At 50.2% G+C, this 25537-nt stretch overlaps 1 protein-coding gene across 1 annotated transcript in view; it reads left to right on the top strand.

The window, feature by feature from the left end:
• The window catches only part of map3k2 (mitogen-activated protein kinase kinase kinase 2), a 129046-nt gene that overhangs the window by 47806 nt on the left and 55703 nt on the right, over nt 1-25537 (top strand). Inside the window, exons 2-6 of the mRNA XM_085986739.1 lie at nt 4127-4200; nt 4840-4958; nt 12703-12743; nt 15119-15218; nt 22248-22361. Coding sequence (XP_085842865.1) covers nt 4197-4200; nt 4840-4958; nt 12703-12743; nt 15119-15218; nt 22248-22361 — 378 coding nt within the window. The 5' untranslated portion in view covers nt 4127-4196. The remainder of the gene's footprint in view (nt 1-4126; nt 4201-4839; nt 4959-12702; nt 12744-15118; nt 15219-22247; nt 22362-25537) is intronic.

Genomic DNA, 25537 nt, shown 5'->3' with positions numbered 1-25537 from the left:
CACAGGGGTGATGGGTGAGCGGGATTTGGTGTGAATTAGGACACGGGGCAGTGAGCACAGGGGTGATGGGTGAATGGGACTGGGTGCGAGTTAGGACACGGGGCAGTGAGCACAGGGGTGATGGGTGAACGGGACTTGGTGCGAGTTAGGACACGGGGCAGTGAGCACAGGGGTGATGGGTGAATGGGACTTGGTGCGAGTTAGGACACGGGGCAGTGAGCACAGGGGTGATGGGTGAACGGGACTCGGTGCGAGTTAGGACACGGGGCAGTGAGCACAGGGGTGATGGGTGAACGGGACTCGGTGCGAGTTAGGACACGGGGCAGTGAGCACAGGGGTGATGGGTGAACGGGACTCGGTGCGAGTTAGCACACGGGGCAGTGAGCACGGGGGTGATGGGTGAACGGGACTTGCTGCGAGTTAGGACACGGGGCAGTGAGCACGGGGTGATGGGTGAACGGGACTTGGTGCGAGTTAGGACACGGGGCAGTGAGCACAGGGGTGATGGGTGAACGGGACTCGGTGCGGGTTAGGACACAGGGCAGTGAGCACGGGGGTGATGGGTGAACGGGACTCGGTGCGAGTTAGCACACGGGGCAGTGAGCATGGGGGTGATGGGTGAACGGGACTCGGTGCGAGTTAGGACACGGGGCAGTGAGCACAGGGGTGATGGGTGAATGGGACTCGGTGCGAGTTAGGACACGGGGCAGTGAGCACAGGGGCGATGGGTGAACGGGACTTGGTGCGAGTTAGGACACGGGGCAGTGAGCACAGGGGTGATGGGTGAGCGGGATTTGGTGTGAATTAGGACACGGGGCAGTGAGCACAGGGGTGATGGGTGAAAGGGACTTGGTGCGAGTTAGGACACGGGGCAGTGAGCACAGGGGTGATGAGTGAGCGGGATTTGGTGTGAATTAGGACACGGGGCAGTGAGCACGGGTGATGGGTGAACGGGACTCGGTGCGAGTTAGGACACGGAGCAGTGAGCACAGGGGTGATGGGTGAACGGGACTCGGTGCGAGTTAGGACACGGGGCAGTGAGCACAGGGTTGATGGGTGAGCGGGACTCAGAGTGAGTTAGGACACGGGGCAGTGAGCACAGGGAGTGATGGGTGAACGGGACTTGGTGTGAGTTAGGACACGGGGCAGTGAGCACAGGGGGTGATGGGTGAACGGGACTTGGTGTGAGTTAGGACACGGGGCAGTGAGCCCAGGGGTGATGGGTGAGTGGGACAGGGTGCGAGTTAGGACACGGGGCAGTGAGCACAGGGGCGATGGGTGAACGGGACTTGGTGCGAGTTAGGACACGGGGCAGTGAGCACAGGGGTGATGGGTGAGCGGGATTTGGTGTGAATTAGGACACGGGGCAGTGAGCACAGGGGTGATGGGTGAAAGGGACTTGGTGCGAGTTAGGACACGGGGCAGTGAGCACAGGGGTGATGAGTGAGCGGGATTTGGTGTGAATTAGGACACGGGGCAGTGAGCACGGGTGATGGGTGAACGGGACTCGGTGCGAGTTAGGACACGGAGCAGTGAGCACAGGGGTGATGGGTGAACGGGACTCGGTGCGAGTTAGGACACGGGGCAGTGAGCACTGGGGTGATGGGTGAACGGGACTCGGTGCGAGTTAGGACACGGGGCAGTGAGCACAGGGTTGATGGGTGAGCGGGACTCAGAGTGAGTTAGGACACGGGGCAGTGAGCACAGGGAGTGATGGGTGAACGGGACTTGGTGTGAGTTAGGACACGGGGCAGTGAGCACAGGGGGTGATGGGTGAACGGGACTTGGTGTGAGTTAGGACACGGGGCAGTGAGCCCAGGGGTGATGGGTGAGTGGGACAGGGTGCGAGTTAGGACACGGGGCAGTGAGCACAGGGGTGATGGGTGAACGGGACTCGGTGCGAGTTAGGACACGGGGCAGTGAGCACAGGGGTGATGGGTGAACGGGACTCGGTGCGAGTTAGGACACGGGGCAGTGAGCACAGGGTTGATGGGTGAGCGGGACTTGGTGCGAGTTAGGACACGGGGCAGTGAGCACAGGGGTGATGGGTGAACGGGACTCGGTGCGAGTTAGGACACAGGGCAGTGAGCACGGGGGTGATGGGTGAACGGGACTCGGTGCGAGTTAGCACACGGGGCAGTGAGCACAGGGGTGATGGGTGAACGGGACTCGGTGCGAGTTAGGACACGGGGCAGTGAGCACAGGGGGTGATGGGTGAACGGGACTTGGTGTGAGTTAGGACACGGGGCAGTGAGCACGGGGTGATGGGTGAACGGGACTTGGTGCGAGTTAGGACACGGGGCAGTGAGCACAGGGGTGATGGGTGAACGGGACTCGGTGCGAGTTAGGACACAGGGCAGTGAGCACGGGGGTGATGGGTGAACGGGACTCGGTGCGAGTTAGCACACGGGGCAGTGAGCATGGGGGTGATGGGTGAACGGGACTCGGTGCGAGTTAGGACACGGGGCAGTGAGCACAGGGGTGATGGGTGAATGGGACTCGGTGCGAGTTAGGACACGGGGCAGTGAGCACAGGGGCGATGGGTGAACGGGACTTGGTGCGAGTTAGGACACGGGGCAGTGAGCACAGGGGTGATGGGTGAGCGGGATTTGGTGTGAATTAGGACACGGGGCAGTGAGCACAGGGGTGATGGGTGAAAGGGACTTGGTGCGAGTTAGGACACGGGGCAGTGAGCACAGGGGTGATGAGTGAGCGGGATTTGGTGTGAATTAGGACACGGGGCAGTGAGCACGGGTGATGGGTGAACGGGACTCGGTGCGAGTTAGGACACGGAGCAGTGAGCACAGGGGTGATGGGTGAACGGGACTCGGTGCGAGTTAGGACACGGGGCAGTGAGCACTGGGGTGATGGGTGAACGGGACTCGGTGCGAGTTAGGACACGGGGCAGTGAGCACAGGGGTGATGGGTGAACGGGACTCGGTGCGAGTTAGGACACGGGGCAGTGAGCACAGGGTTGATGGGTGAGCGGGACTCAGAGTGAGTTAGGACACGGGGCAGTGAGCACAGGGAGTGATGGGTGAACGGGACTTGGTGTGAGTTAGGACACGGGGCAGTGAGCACAGGGGGTGATGGGTGAACGGGACTTGGTGTGAGTTAGGACACGGGGCAGTGAGCCCAGGGGTGATGGGTGAGTGGGACAGGGTGCGAGTTAGGACACGGGGCAGTGAGCACAGGGGTGATGGGTGAACGGGACTCGGTGCGAGTTAGGACACGGGGCAGTGAGCACAGGGGTGATGGGTGAACGGGACTCGGTGCGAGTTAGGACACGGGGCAGTGAGCACAGGGTTGATGGGTGAGCGGGACTCAGAGTGAGTTAGGACACGGGGCAGTGAGCACAGGGAGTGATGGGTGAACGGGACTTGGTGTGAGTTAGGACACGGGGCAGTGAGCACAGGGGGTGATGGGTGAACGGGACTTGGTGTGAGTTAGGACACGGGGCAGTGAGCCCAGGGGTGATGGGTGAGTGGGACAGGGTGCGAGTTAGGACACGGGGCAGTGAGCACAGGGGTGATGGGTGAACGGGACTCGGTGCGAGTTAGGACACGGGGCAGTGAGCACAAGGGTGATGGGTGAACGGGACTGGGTGCAAGTTAGGACACGGGGCAGTGAGCACAGGGAGTGATGGGTGAACGGGACTGGGTGCGAGTTAGGACACGGGGCAGTGAGCACAGGGGTGATGGGTGAACGGGACTGGGTGCGAGTTAGGACACGGGGGCAGCAGAGTTTTGGATGAGCTGAAGTTTACAGAGGGTGGAAGATGGGAGGCCGGCCAGGAGAACGTTGGAATAGTCGAGTCTGGAGGTAACAAAGGCATGGATGAGGGTTTCAGCAGCAGATGAACTGAGGCAGGGGTCATGTCGGGCGATGTTACAGAAGTGCAAGGTGATAAGAGAGGTTATGTGGGCGGAAACTCAGTTCTGGGTCAGATAGGACCCCGAGGTTGCGAACAGTCTGGTTCAGCCTCAGACAGTTACCAGGGAGAGGGATGGAATCGATGGCTAGGGAATGGAATTTGTGGCAGGGACCGAAGACTTATCGTGCTGTTTGATACGCTTGAATGCAAAACTAAAACAGCCAGGTTATTTTTTTTCATTTTATGTTTCAGGTAAAACCCAGACTATTGATGGGAGGATCACCCGTCCGTTAAAAGTCCAATTGGCCAGCTTGCTGCCAGTATGGGTGAGTCGAGTGCTTGTTCCTATTTGTTTCTCAGCAAAGAGGGGTGATCTTTTGTTGGAAAGGAGGAGGATCTAGTAGAGCCAGGCCAGGGCTGGAAGTAGTGGCCCCAGATAGCCTAAAGTGAGAAAAGGAAAGCCCTTGTCTTGCTTACTAGAAATTTAAGATGGCGGCGATTTGGAGCCAAGATGAAGAATGTGGTGAGTTGCAGTGTCACCCAGTGGTCAGAGTGTGCAACTGCAGGCAGACCTCAAACTCTTCTCAAACGACCCGGCTGACATGGGCTGTCACATTACTAACAGGACAAGCACCATCAGACATGGACACGATTCTCTTTGAGAAACTCATAGGCTCACTGTTGACGTCGGGCTTTTGAATTGAAAGCTGACAGATCGTACTGATTTTAATACATAGATGAAGGGGAAGGTGATCTGGAGAATTGGTTCACGCTGTCAAAGTGTTCAGAAACTAGAAGACGTTGTTTTTCAATTGACAGATCAAGACTAGGTAGGAAATTCACCCAGGACAACTTCACACTCGAGGGACGGCCAGTAAAACACACAATGTGAATCTGCTCAAGAGGCGGTGATAGCAGTGAAGGTGACTTTCACTATTTTGAAATCCGATTTGTTTTTTTTGTAGATGAGCAGCAAGCTCTTCACTCCATCATGCAAGATCTGGCTGTGCTCCACATGGCGAGTCGACCTCTCCTATCATCGCACGATGCAGGGAAACCCAAGACCTCGTCGTCCAGTAATCAGGTATGTGTGAAGCAGAGCGCAGTACTCACAAGCTTGTCTAATATTCTTGTACCGTACCTGTTAATGAATCACTTCACGTTGCTCCCACTGTCAGTGACAGGCCTGTAGCTATCAGCTCTTCACCGTAATGTCTCCACTTGTGGGGGGATTCAAAAACCAGAGGCCATAAATATAAGACAGTCACTAATAAAACCAATAAGGACATCAGCAGAAACTTCTTTACCTGGAGAGTGGTGAGAATGTGGAACTCGCTACCACAGGGAGTGGTTCAGGTGAATAGCATAGATGCATTTAAGGGGAAGCTAGATAAACACACGGGGGAGAAAGGAATAGAAGGATATGCTGATAGGGTGAAATGAAGTCGAGTGGGAGGAGGCTCGTGAGGAGCATTAACACCGGCATGGACCTGTTGGGCCGAATGGCCTGTTTCTGTGCTGTATATTCAGAGTAATGTTGCAGAGTTCCCCTGTAGCCTTAGCTGTTGCAGTGGAAATGGCTTAAATTTTCATGTTCTCTTTCGTGACTCTAACCTCTCCCTTTATGATGTCCATGGTTCTAATGTCCTTCCTATAATTAACTGCGTGCAATACATCACCCAATGCCTTGTGCACCTTCCACACCACTTCCTTGCTTTTATATTCAATGCCCCTATGTATAAAAACCCAGGATCCCATTTAACTCTTTATTGGCCTTTTGCATCTGTGTCCCCCTTTTAGGGATCTGCGTATCTGTACCCCTATATCTAACTGTTTCACTGCCTTTAGCAGTCTTACTGTTTAGGGTATAGTCCCTGTTAATTACTGTTAATTATTTCCCCCAAAAAGTAATGACAGACATTTCTCTGCATTAAACTGTATCTGCCATCTAACTGCCCAATCATAGGAGAATCGTAGCCCCTCGAACCTGTTCCACAACCATTAAGTCCTGCAATCTCATGCATTGTGGAAATTTTTAGAAACAATAATCCAGGACAAAATTAGCAGCCACTTGGAGAAGTGTGGATTAATTAAGGAAAGCAAGCAAATCATGTTTAACTAACTTGATCGAGTTTTTTGATGAGGGAACAGAGAGGGTTGATGAGGGCAATGCGGTTGACGTAGTGTACATGGACTTCCAAAAGGCGTTTGATAAAGTGCCACATAATAGGCTTGTCAGCAAAGTTGAAGCCCATGGAATAACAGTGACAGTGGCAGCATGGATACGAAATTGGCTAAGTGACAGGAAACAGAGAGTAGTGGTGAACGTTTTTTTTTTGGACTGGAGGAAGGTACACAGTGGTGTTCCCCAGGGGTCGGTACTAGGACCACTGCTTTTCTTGATATATAGTAATGACTTAGACTTGGGTGTACAGGGCAGAATTTCAAAATTTGCAGATGACACAAAACTTGGAAGTTTAGTGAACAGTGAGGAGGATAGTGTTCGACTTCAAGAGGACATAGACAGGCTGGTGGAATGGGCGGACACGTGGCAGATGAAATTTAACGCAGAAAAGTGCAAAGTGATAGATTTTGGTAGGAAGAATGAGGAGAGGCAATATAAACTAAAGGGTACAATCCTGAAGTAGGTGCATGAACAAAGAGAGAACAAATCGTTGAAGGTGGCAGGGCAGGTTGAGAAAGCGATTAAAAAAGCATACGGGATCTTGGGCTTCATAAATAGGGGCATAGAGCACAAAAACAAGGAAGTTATGATGAACCTTTATAAAGCACTGGTTCGGCCTCAACTGGAGTATTGTGTCCAATTCTGGGCACCGCACTTTAGGAAGGATGTGAAGGCCTTAGAGAGGGTGCAGAAAAGATTTACGAGAATGGTTCCAGGGATGAGGGACTTCAGTTACAGGGAGAGACTGGAGAAGCTGGGGTTGTTCTCCTTAGAGCAGAGAAGATTGAGAGGAGATTTGATAGAGGTGCTCAAAATCATGCAGGGTCCATTCAGAGTAGATAGAGAGAAACTGTTCCCATTGGCGGAAGGGTCGAGAACCAGAGGACACAGATTTAAGGTGATTGGCAGAAGAACCAAAGGCGACATGAGGAAAAAATTTTTACGCAGCGACTGGTTAGGATCTGGGTGGTGGAGGCAGATTCAATCGTGGCTTTCAAAAGGGAATTGGATAAGTACCTGAAGGAAAAGAATGTGCTGGGCTACGGGGAAAGAGCGTGGGAGTGGGACTAGCTGAAGTGCTCTTGCAGAGAGCCGGCACGGGCTCGACGGGCTGAATGACCTCCTTCTGTGCTGTAACCATTCAATGATTCTGTGATTGTTCATTCATACGAACATACGAATTAGGAGCAGGAGTCGGCCATTCGGCCCTTCGAGCCTGCTCCACCATTCAATAAGATCATGGCTGATCTGATTACTCCACATTCCCACCTACCCCCAATAACCTTTCACCCCCTTGCTTACCAAGAATCTATCTACCTCTGCCTTAAAAATATTCAAAGACTCCGCTTCCACCGCCTTCTGAGGAAGAGAGTTCCAAAGACTCACGACCCTCTGTGAGAAAAAATTTCTCCTCATCTCTGGCTTAAATGGGCGACCCCTTATTTTTAAACAGTGACCCCTAGTTCTAGATTCTCCCACAAGAGGAAACATCCTCTCCACATCCGCCCTGTCCAGACCCCTCAGGATCTTATATGTTTCAATCAAGTCACCTCTTACTCTTCTAAACTCCAGCGGTTACAAGCCTAGCCTGTCCAACCTTTCTTCATAAGACAAGCCACCCATTCCAGGTATTAGTCTAGTAAACCTTCTCTGAACTGCTTCCAACGCATTTACTGTACATCCTTCCTTAAATAAGGAGACCAATACTGTACACAGTACTCCAGATGTGGTCTCACCAATGCCCTGTATAACTGAAGCATAACCTCCCTACTTTTGTATTCAATTCCCCTTGCAATAAACAATTACATTCTATTAGCTTTCCTAATCACTTGTTGTACCTGCATAGTTTGCCATGGCCCCTAATTTGGCAATATCATCGTTCCTATGTAACCGGCTCGAGGGGCAGAATGGCCTCCTCCTGTTCCTATGCAACAGGCTGGAGGGTCTGACTGGCCTCCTCCTATTCCTATGCAACAGGCTGGAGGGTCTGACTGGCCTCCTCCTGTTGCTATGCAACAGGCTCGAGGGTCAGAATGGCCTCCTCCTGTTCCTGTGTAACAGGCTCGAGGGCTGAATGGCCTCCTCCTGTTCCTGTGTAACAGGCTCAAGGGGCAGAATGGCCTCCTCCTGTTCTGTGTAACAGGCTCAAGGGGCTGAATGGCCTCCTCCTGTTCCTGTGTAACAGGCTCGAGGGGCTGAATGGCCTCCTCCTGTTCCTGTGTAACAAGCTCGAGGGGCTGAATGGCCTCCTCCTGTTCCTGTGTAACAAGCTCGAGGGGCTGAATGGCCTCCTCCTGTTCCTGTGTAACAAGCTCGAGGGGCTGAATGGCCTCCTCCTGTTCCTGTGTAACAGGCTCGAGGGGCTGAATGGCCTCCTCCTGTTCCTGTGTAACAGCCTCGAGGGGCTGAATGGCCTCCTCCTGTTCTGTGTAACAAGCTCGAGGGGGCTGAATGGCCTCCTCCTGTTCCTGTGTAACAGGCTCGAGGGGCTGAATGGCCTCCTCCTGTTCCTGTGTAACAGGCTCGAGGGGCTGAATGGCCTCCTCCTGTTCCTGTGTAACAGGCTCGAGGGGCAGAATGGCCTCCTCCTGTTCCTGTGTAACCGGCTCGAGGGGCCGATTGGCCTCCTTCTGTTCCTAAGTTCCTAGTGCCAAAGTCTATATCCATTATTATATAAATGTAAAACAAGAGGTAGCAGCCCTGATGTCTGGAGCACACCACTACCCACATCCGGCCAATCTGAAACTGTTTGCTTTCTGTCCATTAGCCATTATTTCTCTCTCCATCCATTTGCATTTCCTATAATATCACTTGCTTTAATTTTCCTAACAATTCGCTTTGTGGCACCTTATCAAAATCGATACATGCAACATGCGTTGCACTCCCTTGATCTAAAGCCACAATACACTGGAAGCAGAACAGTACAGCTGTCTGTTTGCATCATTCGAGCGGAGATATGAAACCTTCACGTTCCTGACCTTTAGACTTTACTGATATCCTAAGCTATAAGAGTTTGTACTTTCTCCACCTATGGTAGGTTAAGTATTGCAAGCAGCGCAATCGTGACTGATTATCCTGAAGCTCGTACATATCAGAGCTGAAAATAGATATTGCAGGGTAGGTTTCATCATGATTAAAACTTCATTGGAATTTAGTAAAGAACAAACGAGTGATTAGGATATTCCCAGTGGAAATCAGAGAAAACTAATTTTATATCCCATTTAGTTAAAATCTGTGATGGTTATGTCTTCATTTTAAATTGACGTCATAATTTTTGTCCTCATTGGAGTGAGGGACACACGTGTTGGGGGAATGGCCCACACTTCCATCCCGGGCAGCCAGTGTCCAGATCGGGCATTTAAAGGGCTACTAAGTAAAGTGAACAATGTATGCACCAAACCTTTCTACCCTGCAACGACAATGTGCCTCAGCCTCGCCCTGGAGAGGTACCTACTCCTAGGTCCCCCCACCCCCCCAACAATGGCTCAACAACACAAACAACTAGCATTTATATAGTGCCTTTAACACAGTAAAATGTTCCAAGGGGCTTCACAGGAGCGTTATCGAACAAAATTTGACACCGAGCCATATAATGAGATATTAGGACAGGTGACCAAAAGCTTGGCCAAAGAGGTTGTTTTTAAGGAGCATCTTAAAGGAGGAGAGAGAGGCAGAGAGGTTTAGGGAGGGAATTCCAGAGCTTAGGGCCCCGGCAGCTGAAGGCACGGCTGCCAATGGTGGAGTGAACGGGGATGCGCAAGAGGCCAGAATTGGAGGAGCGCAGAGATCTTGGAGGGTTGTACGGCTGGAGGAGGTTACAGAGATAGGGCGTTAACAGCCTCACTAAGTTACTCCAGTGAAACATAAACAAAAAGAAGATAGGAGCAGGAGTAGGCCATTCGGCCCCTCGAGCCTGCTCCGCCATTCAATGCGATCATGGCTGATCATCCAAATTCAGTACCCTGTCCCTGCTTTCTCCCCATATCCCTTGATCCCTTTAGCCTTAAGAAATATATCCAACTCCTTCTTGAATATATTTAATGAATTGGCCTCTACTGCCTTCTGTGGTAGAGAATTCCACAGGTTCACCACTCTCTGGGTGAAGACATTCCTCCTCATTTCTGTCCTAAATGGCTTACCCCTTATCTTTAGACTGTGACCCCTGGTTCTGGACTCCCCAACCATCGGGAACATCCTTCCTGCATCTAGTCTGTCTAGCCCTGTTAGAATTTTATAAGTTTCAATGAGATCCCCTCTCATTCTTCTAAACTCCAGCGAGTATAAGCCCCAGCTACAACACTGACATCTACCCGGCAATGTGGAAAATTGCCCAAGTATGTCCTGTCTACAAAAAGCAGGACAAATCTGACCCGGCCAATTACCGTCCCATCAGTCTACTCTCAATCATCAGCAAAGTGATGGAAGGTGTCGCCGACAGTGCTATCAAGCGGCACTTACTCAGCAATAACCTGCTAACTGATGCCCAGTTTGGGTGACGCCAGGGCCACTCAGCTCCTGACCTCATTACAGCCTTGGTCCAAACATGGACAAAAGAGCTGAACTCAAGAGGTGAGGTGAGAGTGAGTGCCCTTGCCATCAAGGCAGCATTTGATCGAGTGTGGCATCAAGGAGCCCTAGCAAAACTGAAGTCAATGGGAATCAAGGGGAAAACTCTCCATTGGTTGGAATCATACCTAGCACAAAGGAAGTTGGCTGTGGTTGTTGGCGGTCATTCATCTCAATCACATGACATCACTGCAGGAGTTCCTCAGGGTAGTGTCCTAGGCCCAACCATCTTCAGCTGTTTCATCAGTGACCTTCCCTCCATCATAAGGTCAGAAGTGGGGATGTTCGCTGATGATTGCACACTGTTCAGCACCATTCGAGACTCGTCAGATACTGACGCAGTCCGTGTCCATATGCAGCAAGACCTGGACAACATTCAGACTTGGGCTGACAAGTGGCAAGTAACATTTGCACCACACAAGTGCCAGGCAATGACCATCTCCAACAAGCGAGACTCTAACCATCTCCCCTTGACATTCAATGGCATTACCATCGCTGAATCCCCCACTATCCACCTACAAGTTCCCCTCCAAGCCACACACCATCCTGACTTGGACCTGTATCGCCGTTCCTTCACTGTCACTGGGCCAAAATCCTGGAACTCCCTTCCTAACAGCATTGTGGGCGTACCTACACCATATGGACTGCAGCGGTTCAAGAAGGCGGCTCACCACCATTTTCTCAAGGGCAATTAGGGATGGGCACTAAATGCAGGCCGAGCCAGCGACGCCCACGTCCCATCAATGAGTAAAAAAAATTAAAAAATCGACCCAATCTCTCCTCATACTTCATTCCTGCCATCCCAGGTATCAGCCTGGTGAATCTTCGCTGAACTCCTTCCATGGCAAGAACATCCTTCCTCAGATAAGGCGACCAAAACTGCACACAATACTCAAGGTGTGGTCTCACCAAGGCCCTGTACAACTGCAGCAAGACATCCTTGTTCCTGTACTCAAACCCTCTCGCTACGAAGGCCAACATATCATTTGCCTTCTTAACCGCCTGCTGCACCTGCATGCTTACTTTCAGCGACTGATGCACAAGGACACCCAGGTCTCGTTGCACTTCCCCTTCTCCCAATCTATTGCCATTCAGATAATAATCTGCCTTCCTGTTTTTGCCACCAAAGTGGATAACCTTGCATTTATCCACGTTATATTGCATCTGCCATGCTTCTGCCCAATCGCCCAACCTGTCCAAATCATCCTGTAGTTTCTCGGCATCCTCCTCACAGCACACACGGAATACGGAAGCAGGTCTCTGGTTAGGTTCCCGAGTTCGCCAGTGTTGGCCCGTGGCTACCGGTGGGGCTGTTGCACTTGGTCCTCGGCTAGAAAGGGAAATTTCAGCCAGGGTTGCTGTTGGTGCTGTTCCTGTTGGAGATGCAGTGATCTCTGCCGGGAATGCTGGTGTGTGGACGTACCGTGGTACTGTAGCTCAGCCAGGCATCAACACTTGAGAGGATGGCAGAAGAAAACATTGGCAAAGGATATTAATGGCCTTTTTGAGAAGTGGTGGAGATGAGCAACCAAGGTTATTCCTAAAAGGAGAAATGACCCCTGTGGTGGTTGGGATTTCACAACCGTGTACAGAGCACACCCTTCCTCCTCAGTTATGAGGGAAGGTTACCAAGGTTGGGCTTTTCCTCTTTGGAAGTGCGACTCCAGGTAGGCTAATTGAGTTTCCAAGATTATGGAGGGAACTGACATCAAGTCGATCCAGGCAAAATTTTTCACCGTGGTGACGGGTTCGAAGGTTAAATATCAGGAAATGGTGAGGAAGGAAGAAACTCTGATGGGACGACTTCATCCAAAGGGTTAGGAGTTGTGGGGAAGAACATTGAAGTGGGCAATGAAAGTGGATTCAAAGGACAACCTGGATGTGACTCTGGGGGTACAATGGATTGAGGGATAAGGCGAGAAGATGGGTATTTGGTAGAGGTTGACCTGTGGAAAAGGCACTGGTTTGTTGGCCCTGAATCGTTTTTCCTTTTCAATATTTATAATGCTCTCATTTCTAACACTGCTTGATGGCGTATGTGCTAGGTGATTCACTTGATGTACTTCTTCAATTCTAGAATGATGTTCGAGTCAAGTTTGAATACCGTGGTGAGAAGAGGTGAGACACCATCTTTTATTCTCTGTAGTATTGGGAGTTACACTGGACCGTAGGGCCGATTTCAATGCTGTCTTATAAATAAGTTACTCTGGCTTTGTAACCTGCTTTACTCTGCCTCCGGGCCCCATTCATAACTTTCACCGTAATCCTGTACGACAATAAGCAGCTAACTAGTGTAAACACACGCTGCAAATGCTAAACTTCCTGTATCAAAGCTGGAATAAGCTAGTTGCTTTCTCGTGGTGTTGTACCTGGGTAGTTGAGGCCAGGGGGCTGTCTTTGAGTCAAGTAGGGGGATAATTGGACCAAGGTGGGGGAAGGGGAGGAAAGATGGACCAGGTGCTGGGGTGAAGGAGGAGGGAGCAGTAAGGTGAGGAGTGGAGGAGAAGAGGAGATGTGAGGCGGGGATGGGAAGAACAGGGTGGGGGAGGTATGAAGGGCTTGGAGGAGCAGTTAAGAAAAATTACCTAAGTAGGGAGTGTGTAAAAGTGGCATAGTGGGGGTGGGCGGGGGTGTAGCCAGGATACCTATAATGGGAGGTGAAAGTAGGGTTAGCCAGAGCGTCTCATGATACTCTGTCCGGTGAGCCCAATTTTTTAATGCCAATGTCAAGATTTTCTTTCAGTTCCCAAGATTGTTTTATATGTGAACCAAAGGCCGGATTTCTTTTTAAAATAGCGATCCCTCAATCTTTTGTTTAAATGCAGAAGTCTGATTATTATTTTTTTTAATTCAGGCCCAGGCTGTGTTTCATTACAGATCCTAAACTCAATTCTTGAGGAAGTCACACTTTTTAAAAAACACAATACAGTATCTGATTTTTCAGGTCCTAATTTGGTTAACACCTTTAGTGGTGCCAAGTATTTAAACAAGTTTTTTTTGTCTTTTATTTAATAAAGGTTCAGCGGAAGGCAAAATGTACTGGCCCCGGTATTGATTCTCTGTGAAGACTTTAATGTATAGCAGACAGTCACGTAACGTTACCTCGCCTCCACTTTTAATATAACTAGAAGATCACAGTGACCTCTGCTCATCTAATGTTTGTGTTGCTGAGAGCTCTGGCTGTCTCTTTCTTCCTTGAAGATGTGCTTTCTCTTGGAAATGTTGTTGTTGCAATGAATCTTCCTGATCATTATTTCTTTCTCTGCTTCTGTTTGTGATGATCTTTGTCTCAGTGTCCATAAGAATTCTGTGTCCTTGTCTGATTTCTCTCTCCATGTTACCATGATCTGCCTCTCTCCATATCTTCTGGATGTTTGTCTCTGCTTCTCCTGGTAGCTCTGTCCCTGTCTCCTTGCTGTGCTGTTGTCCTGGACTGTCTCTGTGTCCCCCTGCCTGCGCCTTGGATCTTGCTTCTCTGGTTGGCTTTCTCCCCCAACTCTTTCCATTTGTGCTGAAATCTCTGTTGTTCGAGCCCCTCTTTGCCGCAATCTGTCCCTCACTCCATCTCTTCCAGATCCCCCCCGCAATCTCCCTTTGTTCTGCTAAGGCTCTCTGTCCCTTGGATCTCTACGTGATGATCTCTCTTTGCCCAATGTCTCGGTGTCTGTCTGCCTCTCGTGCTCTTCCCCTTCCACCCACCATGCATCTCCTTGGCCATTGAATCTTTACTATAACCCATGAAAGTAGTGAGAGATCATCAAGGCAACGGTGTAATATCAGTTGGGTATGAAGCAGAGTTACCGGTGCAGTGCAAGCTATGTAAGGGGAGTATATCGGTAAAGTGGGAGCCGGGTATGAGATCAAGGTGTAGATATAATGGATTACTTAAAGTGAATATTTACAGGGTCAGGTTGGTGGACTGGGTTAGGCACTGGCCTTTTGCCTCAGAGTGGGGTTCAAATCCAGTTTAGACTAATGGAGCAGAAGTCTGCCGTCTCTGCCCAAACATATTTAGTGTAAGATTCGTACAGTCAGCAGTCGCAATACTGATCTGAGCAGAAAGCTCCTAATTGACATGGAGACATGTTCCATTCCCCAGCCCTAACATCCCTCACCTGGATGAACATAAAATGAAAGCTTATGAAAAGGCTTGAATGATCCTATTTTAATTCAGATTGCTCCACTTAAACAGTACATCGGTACCGTTGGATCGGGCTGCAGGTGCCGTGAATTCTGCTACGGGTAATTATGGTTAAAACACTTTCTGTTTGAAGATCTGGATCGGTTCTGAAAGGCAAACATACTGTCGACTTTCGAGATAAAACCCTCTTTGGGAAAAGAAGTTAATTAAATCGGCTGTTGTCTGCACAGCTGTGAAGTATGAGAAGTGCTGCGTCTGTACCTTCAGGTGCCGTGAGATTGTTGAGCTGTCCCAGGGGTGCTGTTAGTTACAGGAAGACATTGACTGATCTCTCTTCTCACTCCCGATTCAGAATCCTCCAGTTTCCCAGGCCAGTCCTTCTCGAAGGCATTGCAGCTAAAGCCAAGGTTGCCTTTGGCCAGCCGATGGGCCTGCACTACACCAATAACGAGGTACTGCCATTCATTTACTTATTTGTCTTTTTTTTACTAATTGATGGACCGGGAAAGAAAACAAATCACCTGGGAATGGGAAGATGGGAGCTGAAATTGGAACTGTTGAGTTTTTTCACCAAGAATCACTGCGTCAACATCTTTTGCTACTGTGAAAATAAACAAAAGAATATTTTTCCAATGAATATAGAATTTCTTCTCGGTGATATCTCCTATGAAGCCCCTTGGGATATTTTGCTACATTATAGGCGCTATATAAATGCAGGTTGTTGTAATAGAAGTTGCGATGTGCTTGGTATTGTTTTTTGTGTTTCACAATTTACAAATATAAGCTGTGGTGTTATGAGACGACAGACACTAGACTTTTAACCATGGTTTAATCTCGCTGTGAAGTTTGTAGTCTCCAAAATAACAATATGTGATGTCAGAATTAGCGTTGCAGATTCTGAGAGAACATCCAGCAGTTGAACCTCTCTGGACCTATGTGAGCTCAGCGCCGGATTTCCAGCTCTATCTGACTGCTCCTGGGGAGTAAGAGTAGCTGGTCCATACAATCATCATCGCTATACAACAACACCTTGCATTTATACAGCACCTTTAACATAGTAAAACATCCCCAAGGCGCTTCACAGTAGCGATTACCAAACAAAATTTGACACCGAGCCACATAAGGAGATATTACCGCAGATGACCAAAAGTTTGGTCAAAGAGGTAAGTTTTAAGGAGCATCTTGAAGGAGGAGAGAGAGGTTTAGGGAGGGAATTCCAGAGCTTGGGGCCCAGGCAGCTGAAGGCACGGCCGCCAATGATGGAGCGATGGAAAACCGGGGGATGCTCAAGAGGCCAGAATTGGAGGAGCGCAGATATCTTGGGGGGTTGTGGGGCTTGAGGATGCTACAGAGATAGGGAGGGGTGAGGCCATGGAAGGATTTGAAAACAAGGATGAGAATTTTTTAATCGAGGCGTTGCCGGATCGGGAGCCAATGTAGGTCAGCGAGCGCAAGTGTGATGGGTGAACGGGACTTGGTGTGAGTTAGGACACGGGGCAGCCGAGTTTTGGATGAGTTTAAGTTTATGGAGCGCGGCAGGTGGGAGGCCGGCCAGGAGTGCGTTAGAACAGTCAAGTCTACAGATAACAAAGGCATGGATGAGGGTTTCAGCAGCAGGTGAGCTGAGGCAGATATAACCACACCTTGAGTATTGTGGGCAGTTTTGGTCGCCTTATCTGAGGAAGGATGTTCTTGCCATGGAAGGAGTGCAGCGAAGATTCACCAGGCTGATACCTGGGATGGCAGGAATGACGTATGAGGAGAGATTGTGTCGATTGGGCTTATACTCGCTGGAGTTTAGAAGAATGAGAGGGGATCTCATCGAAACCTATAAAATTCTAACAGGACTAGACAGACTAGATGCAGGAAGGATGTTCCCAATGGTCGGGGAGTCCAGAACCAGGGGTCACAGTCTAAGGATAAGGGGTAAGCCATTTAGGACAGAGATGAGGAGGAATTTCTTCACCCAGAGAGTGGTGAACCTGTGGAATTCTCTACCACACAGGGCAGTTGAGGCCAATTCATTAAATATATTCAAGAAAGAGTTGGATATATTTCTTAAGGCTAAAGGGATCAAGGGATATGGGGAGAAGGCAGGGACAGGGTACTGAATTTGGATGATCAGCCATGATCGCATTGAATGGCGGAGCAGGCTCGAGGGGCCGAATGGCCTACTCCTGCTCCTATCTTCTATGTTTCTATAACAGCAGGTTGAGGGGTGATTTAATCGAGGTATTTAAAATGATTAATGGATTCAACCGAGTAGATGCAGAGACACTATTTCCTCTGGTGGGGAATTCCAGAACAGCAGGGGTATAATAAATTTAGAGCTCGGCCATTTTGGAGTGAAATCAGGAAGCATGTTTTCACACAAAGCTTCGAGTAAATCTGAAACTCTCTCCCCCAAAAGGCTGCGGATTCCGGCGGTCAGTTTAAATGATCAATACTGAGATAGATTTATTTTCGATGGGTAAGGGTATCAAGTGATATGGAGCAAAGACGAATAAATGGAGTTGAGGTACAGATCAGCCATGATCTTGTTGAATGGAGGAACAGGACCAGGGGCCGAATCACCTCCTCCTGTTCCTGTGTAACAGGCTCGAGGGGCTGAATGGCCTCCTCCTGTTCCTATGTAACAGGCTCGAGGGGCTGAATGGCCTCCTCCTGTTCCTGTGTAACAGGCTCGACGGGCTGAACGGCCTCTTCCTGTTCCTGTGTAACAGGCTCGAGGGGCTGAATGGCCTCCTCCAGTTCCTGTGTAACAGGCTCGAGGGGCTGAATGGCCTCCTCCAGTTCCTGTGTAACAGGCTCGAGGGGCTGAATGACCTCCTCCAGTTCCTGTGTAACAGGCTCGAGGGGCTGAATGGCCTCCTGTTCCTGTGTAACAGGCTCGAGGGGCTGAATGGTGCCCTCCTGTTCCTGTGTAACTGTCTCGAGGGGCTGAATGGCCTCCTCCTATTCCTGTGTAACAGGCTCGAGGGGCTGAATGGCCTCCTCCACTTCCTGTGTAACAGGCTCGCGGGGCTGAGTGGCCTCCTCCTGTTCCTGTGTAACAGGCTCGAGGGGCTGAATGGCCTCCTGTTCCTGTGTAACAGGTTCGAGGGGCTGAATGGCCTCCTCCTGTTCCTGTGTAACAGGCTCGAGGGGCTGAATGGCCTCCTCCTGTTCCTGTGTAACAGGCTCGAGGGGCTGAATGGCCTCCTGTTCCTGTGTAACAGGCTCGAGGGGCTGAATGGCCTCCTCCTGTTCCTGTGTAACAGGCTCGAGGGGCTGAATGGCCTCCTCCTGTTCCTGTGTAACAGGCTCGAGGGGCTGAATGGCCTCCTCCTGTTCCTGTGTAACAGGCTCGAGGGGCTGAATGGCCTCCTCCTGTTCCTGTGTAACAGGCTCGAGGGGCTGAATGGCCTCCTCCTGTTCCTGTGTAACAGGCTCGAGGGGCTGAATGGTCTCCTCCAGTTACTGTGTAACAGGCTCGAGGGGCTGAATGGCCTCCTCCTGTTCCTGTGTAACAGGCTCGATGAGCTGAATGGCCTCCTCCAGTTCCCGTGTAACAGGCTCGAGGGGCTGAGTGGCCTCCTCCTGTTCCTGTGTAACAGGCTCGCGGGGCTGAATGGCCTCCTCCTGTTCCTGTGTAACAGGCTCGAGGGGCTGAATGGCCTCCTCCTGTTCCTGTGTAACAGGCTCGAGGGGCTGAATGGCGCCCTCCTGTTCCTGTGTAACAGGCTCGAGGGGCTGAGTGGCCTCCTCCTGTTCCTGTGTAACAGGCTCGAGGGGCTGAATGGCCTCCTCCTGTTCCTGTGTAACAGGCTCGAGGGGCTGAGTGGCGCCCTCCTGTTCCTGTGTAACAGGCTCGAGGGGCTGAGTGGCGCCCTCCTGTTCCTGTGTAACAGGCTCGAGGGGCTGAGTGGCCTCCTCCTGTTCCTGTGTAACAGGCTCGAGGGGCTGAGTGGCGCCCTCCTGTTCCTGTGTAACAGGCTCGAGGGGCTGAGTGGCCTCCTGTTCCTGTTTAGTCACCTATTCATGTTCATGCTGTTCCCTTAGCAACTAACCCGTGGTAGCCTCTGACTCTGCCAGTTATTTATCCACTTGGAAAGTTTTCCCCCATTCAGTCTTGTGAAGTAATCTGTCTGGAAATTCCAGAGTTGGCTGAAGTCGGCGTATTTTGGATCTGTTGCGACCTCCTTGCCAACAAACTCTGCTGTGTCCTCAAAGAACTGTAGAAGATTTGTCAGCGAGGTGTTCCACCTGTATAACGGATGCCCCGCTATTTCCTCTTTTAGAATGCTTTCTATTATTTTACACACTTGCCGGTCTATTTTTCAAATAAATTGGCATCACTTTCATCTCGCTTCAGTCCCTTGGCACAGCTCCCACATTCAGCCATTTCTTTCCCCCTGGGAAGTATTCACCAGGTTCTGACTGACTCCATTTGCCGCCTCCTTTAAAACAAAGGGGGTCAGAGCCAGGTGCATCGTAGATTCTTCACGGTAATTTCTATCCCCATTACCAACGTTCCCTGTAAGCTGTGCGGCTGCGCAGCTCTCTGCCGGTCCCAAGCAGCCTGGGACAGGCTTTTGCGATGTTGAAGTTTGCGCATGCCTATGGGCTGCACAGCCCCTTAGAGGGGCCGCATCCCCCCCCCACCCAAAATAATGCCTGGGAACATTGACCATCACTGTTCTTTCCACTTGCCCTTTAAATTCTAACTTAATCATTTGCAATTACCAACCCAAAGAAGTAGTTAAAGACACCTGCCATACCTTGGTGATGTGAAACAGCAATAATATATCTGTAATTGGCAATATATCCTTCCTCTGATTAGGTGTCAGCATGGCACACAATATTCCAGATGGGATCTGACGAGTACCTTGTGACATGAATCTTGTCATTCATGGGAAATGACTTATGAAATAATACTGGGCAGCCTGCTGGTGGCGCTGTCCAGGGAGAGTATAAATACTCGGGCATGGGCCTAGCTTGCTCAGGGCATTCTTTAACAGGAACTAGTGAAGGACACAACTAGATTTTCATGTTGAAAAACAGTTGATTAAAGCCTTGTTTAATACTCAGCCCAAGTGCCTAGTAGTTTTCTTACGTCACCTTGCATAGTAATAATACAACCTTTCTTGATTTGTAATCTCTTCCGCTGCTATTGCTAACCCAACCCAGCGCCTTGTTTGCCCTGCGGCCAAGCATTGAGCGGACTGTTTAACGGTTTCATCCACAGCCACCGTTCAATCTCTATCCTGGCTAGCACACTGTCTTCTTCTTAGGCGGAACCGAGGATGACTTGCTTCCACATTAAAAATGAGTTCGCAGGTGACTGATGAGCCCAATGCGGGACCTACAGTCTCTGTCACAGGTGGGGCAGACGGTGGTTGAAGGGGCGGGTGGGTGGGGTGCTTGCGCTGCCTGCGCTTGGCTTCTGCTTGCTCCCAGCGAAGAGACTCGAGGTGATGGACGCCTTCCCAGATGCTTCTCCTCCACTTTGTGCAGTCTTGGGCCAGGGATTCCCAGGTGTCAGTGGGGATGTTGCACTTTTTCAAGGAGGCTTTGAGGGTACACTGTACAACTGTTCCATTCACCATACTCTCCCTCGTTTGGTTCCTTGTTCCTGTAACGGCTTCTTTTTTTTTGTTGCCTACTTGCTCAGTAAGAGATTTTGGTTCAATTTTTTGCGATACTGCTTTGGAGTGTGATTTAGGTTACACAGGGTTAACTTTCAAAGACACGTGGGCTGTTTAGAATGCTGTTTCGGTTGGACCCTGGCTGGAATACTAGCCCGGACATTCTAGCTGTCCTCAACTCTTCACATTCGCATCTTGCATCTCGGTGTCGAGCCTAAGGGAAGCCATTGAGCACATCCCAGAGCAATTTGCACCTCGATGCTAGAATGGGTTTTCATTCAATACACCAGGCAGCGGAGCGGGGAGGCAGCTGGACAGACGCTGTCTGCATCATCCCCACACCAAGGGAAGGAGGTGCTTTCATTCAAGCTGGCAATTCTAGTTACACGATTGAAGGGAGAGGACCGCCATTGCAAGCGAGAGCTGGCCCTGTTCCTGGCTGGGGCGGAGATCGCCTCTTGTAGAAGGCTGGCACTGCAGGCAATTCAGGGCCAGAGTGATCTCCTGCACTAGGTTCGATCGCCTAGCTGGGTCGGAGAGCAATTTCCCAGATTTTATTTCTCCCAATTGGCCTGGGTTTTTATCTTTTTTTTGCCTCTGCCAGGAGATCACATGGTTTTGGTTGGGGTGGGTATCACAGTAGTGTGGGACAGGCTGGATGGACCAGAGGGTCTTTACCTGTCTGTCATTCTTCGTATTTTGTGTCTTTTGTCTCTATCTATTCCCTTTCTCTTGTTTCTAATGGCCTTATCTCCTTGTGCTGCCCAGTGTAACAGCACCCCAAGGTCCCTCTGCTCATCTTCATTTTCAGGTCTTCCCACTTAAAGTGCATTTCCTTTCACCATGCTTATTTCTAAAATGTGTGCTAGGCAGACCAGAAGGTCCCAGAGTTGATCCCCTGGTCTGCACTCGGTCAGTGCGGCAACTCAAGGTGCTACACTGGGCCTCTGTGACCCGGGCTTGGGGTGGTGTGGGGAGGAGCAATTTAAGACGGGTGCGGGTGGAAAAGAGAGGAGGAAGTGTGACAGGGTTCCCGTTCCTGAAGACCATTTGGTGATTCCTGATCAGTGTGGACATCTGAGGACGGGATTAGGCTCCGGTGTGATGCCACACGCGGTTCAATAGCCTGGCAACGCTCACTCTTTCGGCTCACATATGACAGATCGAAGAAAGACTTGCATTTCTATAGCGCCTTTCGCGACCACCAGATGTCCCAAAGCACTTTACAGCCAATGAAGTACTTTTGAAGTATAGTCGCTGTTGTAATGTAGGAAACGTGTCAGCCAATTTGTGCACAGCAAGCTCCCACAAACAGCAATGTAACCAGATAACCTGATTTAGTAATGTTGATTGAGGGATAAATACTGACCAGGACACCGGGGATAATTCCATTGCTCTTCTTCAAAATAGAGGCCATGGAATCTTTTATGTCCACCTGAGAAGGCAGACAAGGCCTTGGTTTAACGTCTCATCCAAAAGATGGCACCTCCGACAGTGCAGCAGTCCCTCAGTACTGCACTCCCTCAGTACTGCACTGGGGTGATGGCCTCAGTTTTTGTGCTCAAGTCTCTGGAGTGGGATTTGAACCCACAACCTTCGGACGCAGAGGCGACAGTGCGACTCACTGAGCCACGGCTGGCACTTGAAGAACGAAGGATGGTTACTTGGGCTAATAAGCAACGGCGGAATGTGCACGTGGAACTGTGTGGTCCTGAAAAGTGCGGACACACTGGGCAGTAAACCCAACCTTTCCACTTGGCCACACCATCTCATGTTTAAGGTTCTGTCCGTTGATACGAGAATGTTTATCAGGGAATCCGTTTCCTCACTGTTCATTTCTCATCTGTTCTGCAGTTAGTGATTCCTCTGACCACGCAGGATGATTTGGATAAAGCCATCGAACTCCTGGATCGCAGTGTGCACATGAAGAGCCTAAAAATTCTGTTGGTGCTTCAATCAAACAACCAGGTATGTAGAGTGGGCAGAATGGAGACTGGGGATAGAGGTGTACAGTGTGGGGAATGGAGACTGGGGATAGAGGTGTACAGTGTGGGGAATGGAGACTGAGGATAGAGGTGTACAGTGTGGGGAATGGAGACTGAGGATAGAGGTGTACAGTGTGGGGAATGGAGACTGGGGATAGAGGTGTACAGTGTGGGGAATGGAGACTGAGGATAGAGGTGTACAGTGTGGGGAATGGAGACTGGGGATAGAGGTGTACAGTGTGGGGAATGGAGACTGGGGATAGAGGTGTACAGTGTGGGAAATGGAGACTGGGGATAGAGGTGTACAGTGTGGGGAATGGAGACTGAGAGGTGTACAGTGTGGGGAATGGAGATTGAGGATAGAGGTGTACAGTGTGGGGAATAGAGACTGGGGATAGAGGTGTACAGTGTGGGGAATGGAGACTGAGGATAGAGGTGTGCAGTGTGGGGAATAGAGACTGAGGATAGAGGTGTACAGTGTGGGGAATGGAGACTGGGGATAGAGGTGTACAGTGTGGGGAATGGAGACTGGGGATAGAGGTGTACAGTGTGGGGAATGGAGACTGGGGATAGAGGTGTACAGTGTGGGGAATGGAGACTGAGAGGTGTACAGTGTGGGGAATGGAGACTGGGGATAGAGGTGTACAGTGTGGGGAATGGAGACTGGGGATAGAGGTGTACAGTGTGGGGAATGGAGACTGAGAGGTGTACAGTGTGGGGAATGGAGACTGAGGATAGAGGTGTACAGTGTGGGGAATGGAGACTGGGGATAGAGGTGTACAGTGTTGGTCAGAGGGTACATTGGTTAGACAGAGGTTGGCTGGGCCTTTTGGCCTTTTGTGATTTGCTGTGTTCTCTGGGCTCAGACTCACTTTGACCACCTACTATCCCACTGATCAAAGAGCGGTCGAGGAATCTCCTGCCTCCTCTGCTCTAATGGAGCTGCCCACTGCGACAGTGACCCAAGGTCACTCACAGTGCGTAATTGCTCACTCCTCTTCAGTTCACGGTAATTGTCCAGTTCAGGTAACTTACAAACAGACAATTGAAAACAGGGAGTCCCTTTGTGCCATCTGTAGCACAGATTGTGAGTATATTATGAGGCCCAAGCTTCCAGCACTGACCTTTTTCAGTTGACAGTCGTGAAATAAATGTTGTCCTTAACATCATGAGCCTTATTAGTATATCTCTATCACTTGGGGTGTTACCTGAAAGCCTTTGTTACTTTATCATCGTCACCGCCTCAGGATGCCTTGGTCCTGTTCACCACACAATAAATGGTACAATATTGAGAAGTGTAGAGGAGCAGAGGGACCTTGGAGTGCACGTCCACAGGTCCATGAAGGTAGCAGGACAGGTAGATAAGGTGGTTAAGAAGGCATACGGGATACTTGCCTTTCTTAGCAGAGGCATAGAATATAAGAGCAGGGAGGTTATGCTTGAACTGTATAAAACACTAGTTAGGCCGCCGCTAGAATACTGCATGCAGTTCTGGTCACCACATTACAGGAAGGATGTGATTACACTAGAGAGGGTACAGAGGAGATTTACAAGGATATTGCCTGGGCTGGGGAATTTTAGCTATGAGGAAAGATTGGATAGGCTGGGGTTGTTTTCTTTGGAACAGAGGAGGCTGAGGGGAGATTTAATCGAGGTGTATAAAATTATGAGGGGCCTAGATAGAGTGGAGAGGAAGGACCTATTTCCCTTAGCAGAGAGGCCAATAACCAGGGGGCATTGATTTAACGTGATTGGTAGAAGAATTAGAGGGAAGTTGAGAAATTTATTCACCCAGAGGGTGGTGGGGGTCTGGAACTCACTGCCTAAAAGGGTGGTCGAGGCAGAAACCCTCATCACATTTAAAAACGTACTTGGATATGCTCTTCAAGTGCCGTAACCTGCAGGGCTACGGACCAAGAGCTGGGAAGTGGGATTAGGCCGGATGGCTCTTTTTCGTCGGCACAGACACGATGGGCCGAATGGCCTCCTGTGCTGTAAATTTCTATGATTCTATGATCAGTCCATTAAAAAATCTACAGCACTGTGTGACAAGTCGAGGCCAGGAGGAGTTGGCCTCCAGGAAATGGTCAAATGTCTCCTGTTTAAGAAGTGCTTTGTGCAGTGTTTCTTCAATCGGAGGAGTTGACCTCGGAGAGTTAACTGCAGTAATGCTCCATTGTGGTGCAGCCAAACTTGGCTGTCGAGATGAGTCTGATTGTGCAGCAGTTGTGGTCAAAATGAAAAAATAAGACTTGCATTTATACAGCACCTTTCACGACCTCAGGATATCCCAAAGAGCTTTCCAGTCAGTGTAAAATGTTTTGAAGTGGGGTCACTCTAATGTAGGATATGTGGCAACCAAATTGCGCACAGCAAGCTGCCACAAACAGCAATGTGATAATGACCAAAGAATCTGTTTTTAGTGATGTTGATTGAGGGATAAATATTGGCTGGTTCCCGGGGACAACTCGCCTGCTCTTCTTTGAACAGTGCCGTGGGATATTTTATATTCACCTGAGAGGGCAGACGGGGTCCCGGTTTAACATCTCATCCGAAAGACGGCACCTCCGACAGTGCTGCGCTCCCTTACGATCGCACTGGAGTGCCAGTCTGGATTGTGTGCTCAAGTCTCTGGAGTGGGACTCGAGCCCACACCCCTCTGACTCAGAGGCGAGAGTGCTACCCACTGAGCCACGGCTGACACTCAAAGACCTCAAGGCTCGAACTCTCAGATTTAAGGGGAGAGCTGTACTGGGTGGTGGGGGAGCGGGGGGCAGTGGTGGGGAGGATGCGGACAGTGGTAAGTGATGAGTGACTCAGTGGGCAAAAAAGCATTGAAGGCAGAAGTTATGATTTTTGCCACCGGGAGAGATTCCAGGCACTGGCGAGGATTCCATCCGCTGGTAGAATTCTTCGTGCCATTCCTGCTTCGGTAGAAATATGACCGGTGGTAGAAAATGGGAGAGTTTACAATCGTTGCTTGGAGACCAGACAGACGATACAAAGCTTCCTCAGACATGAAGGAGCCCTTGTTTACACAGTCTGCAGTGGACTCCCTCGTGGCTTTTCCACAAGACAGAAAATCCCTGGTGCAAGTGAGAGACAATGTTCCACCAGAAAAGGAGACAAAAATGGTGGGACAGAAGATTGTATTCTCAA

This window comes from Somniosus microcephalus, chromosome 4 (genome assembly GCF_052327205.1).
Source record: "Somniosus microcephalus isolate GS21.2 chromosome 4, FLI_Smic_1.0, whole genome shotgun sequence".
NCBI lineage: Eukaryota > Metazoa > Chordata > Chondrichthyes > Squaliformes > Somniosidae > Somniosus > Somniosus microcephalus.
This window is presented reverse-complemented; position numbering and strand designations above follow the sequence as displayed.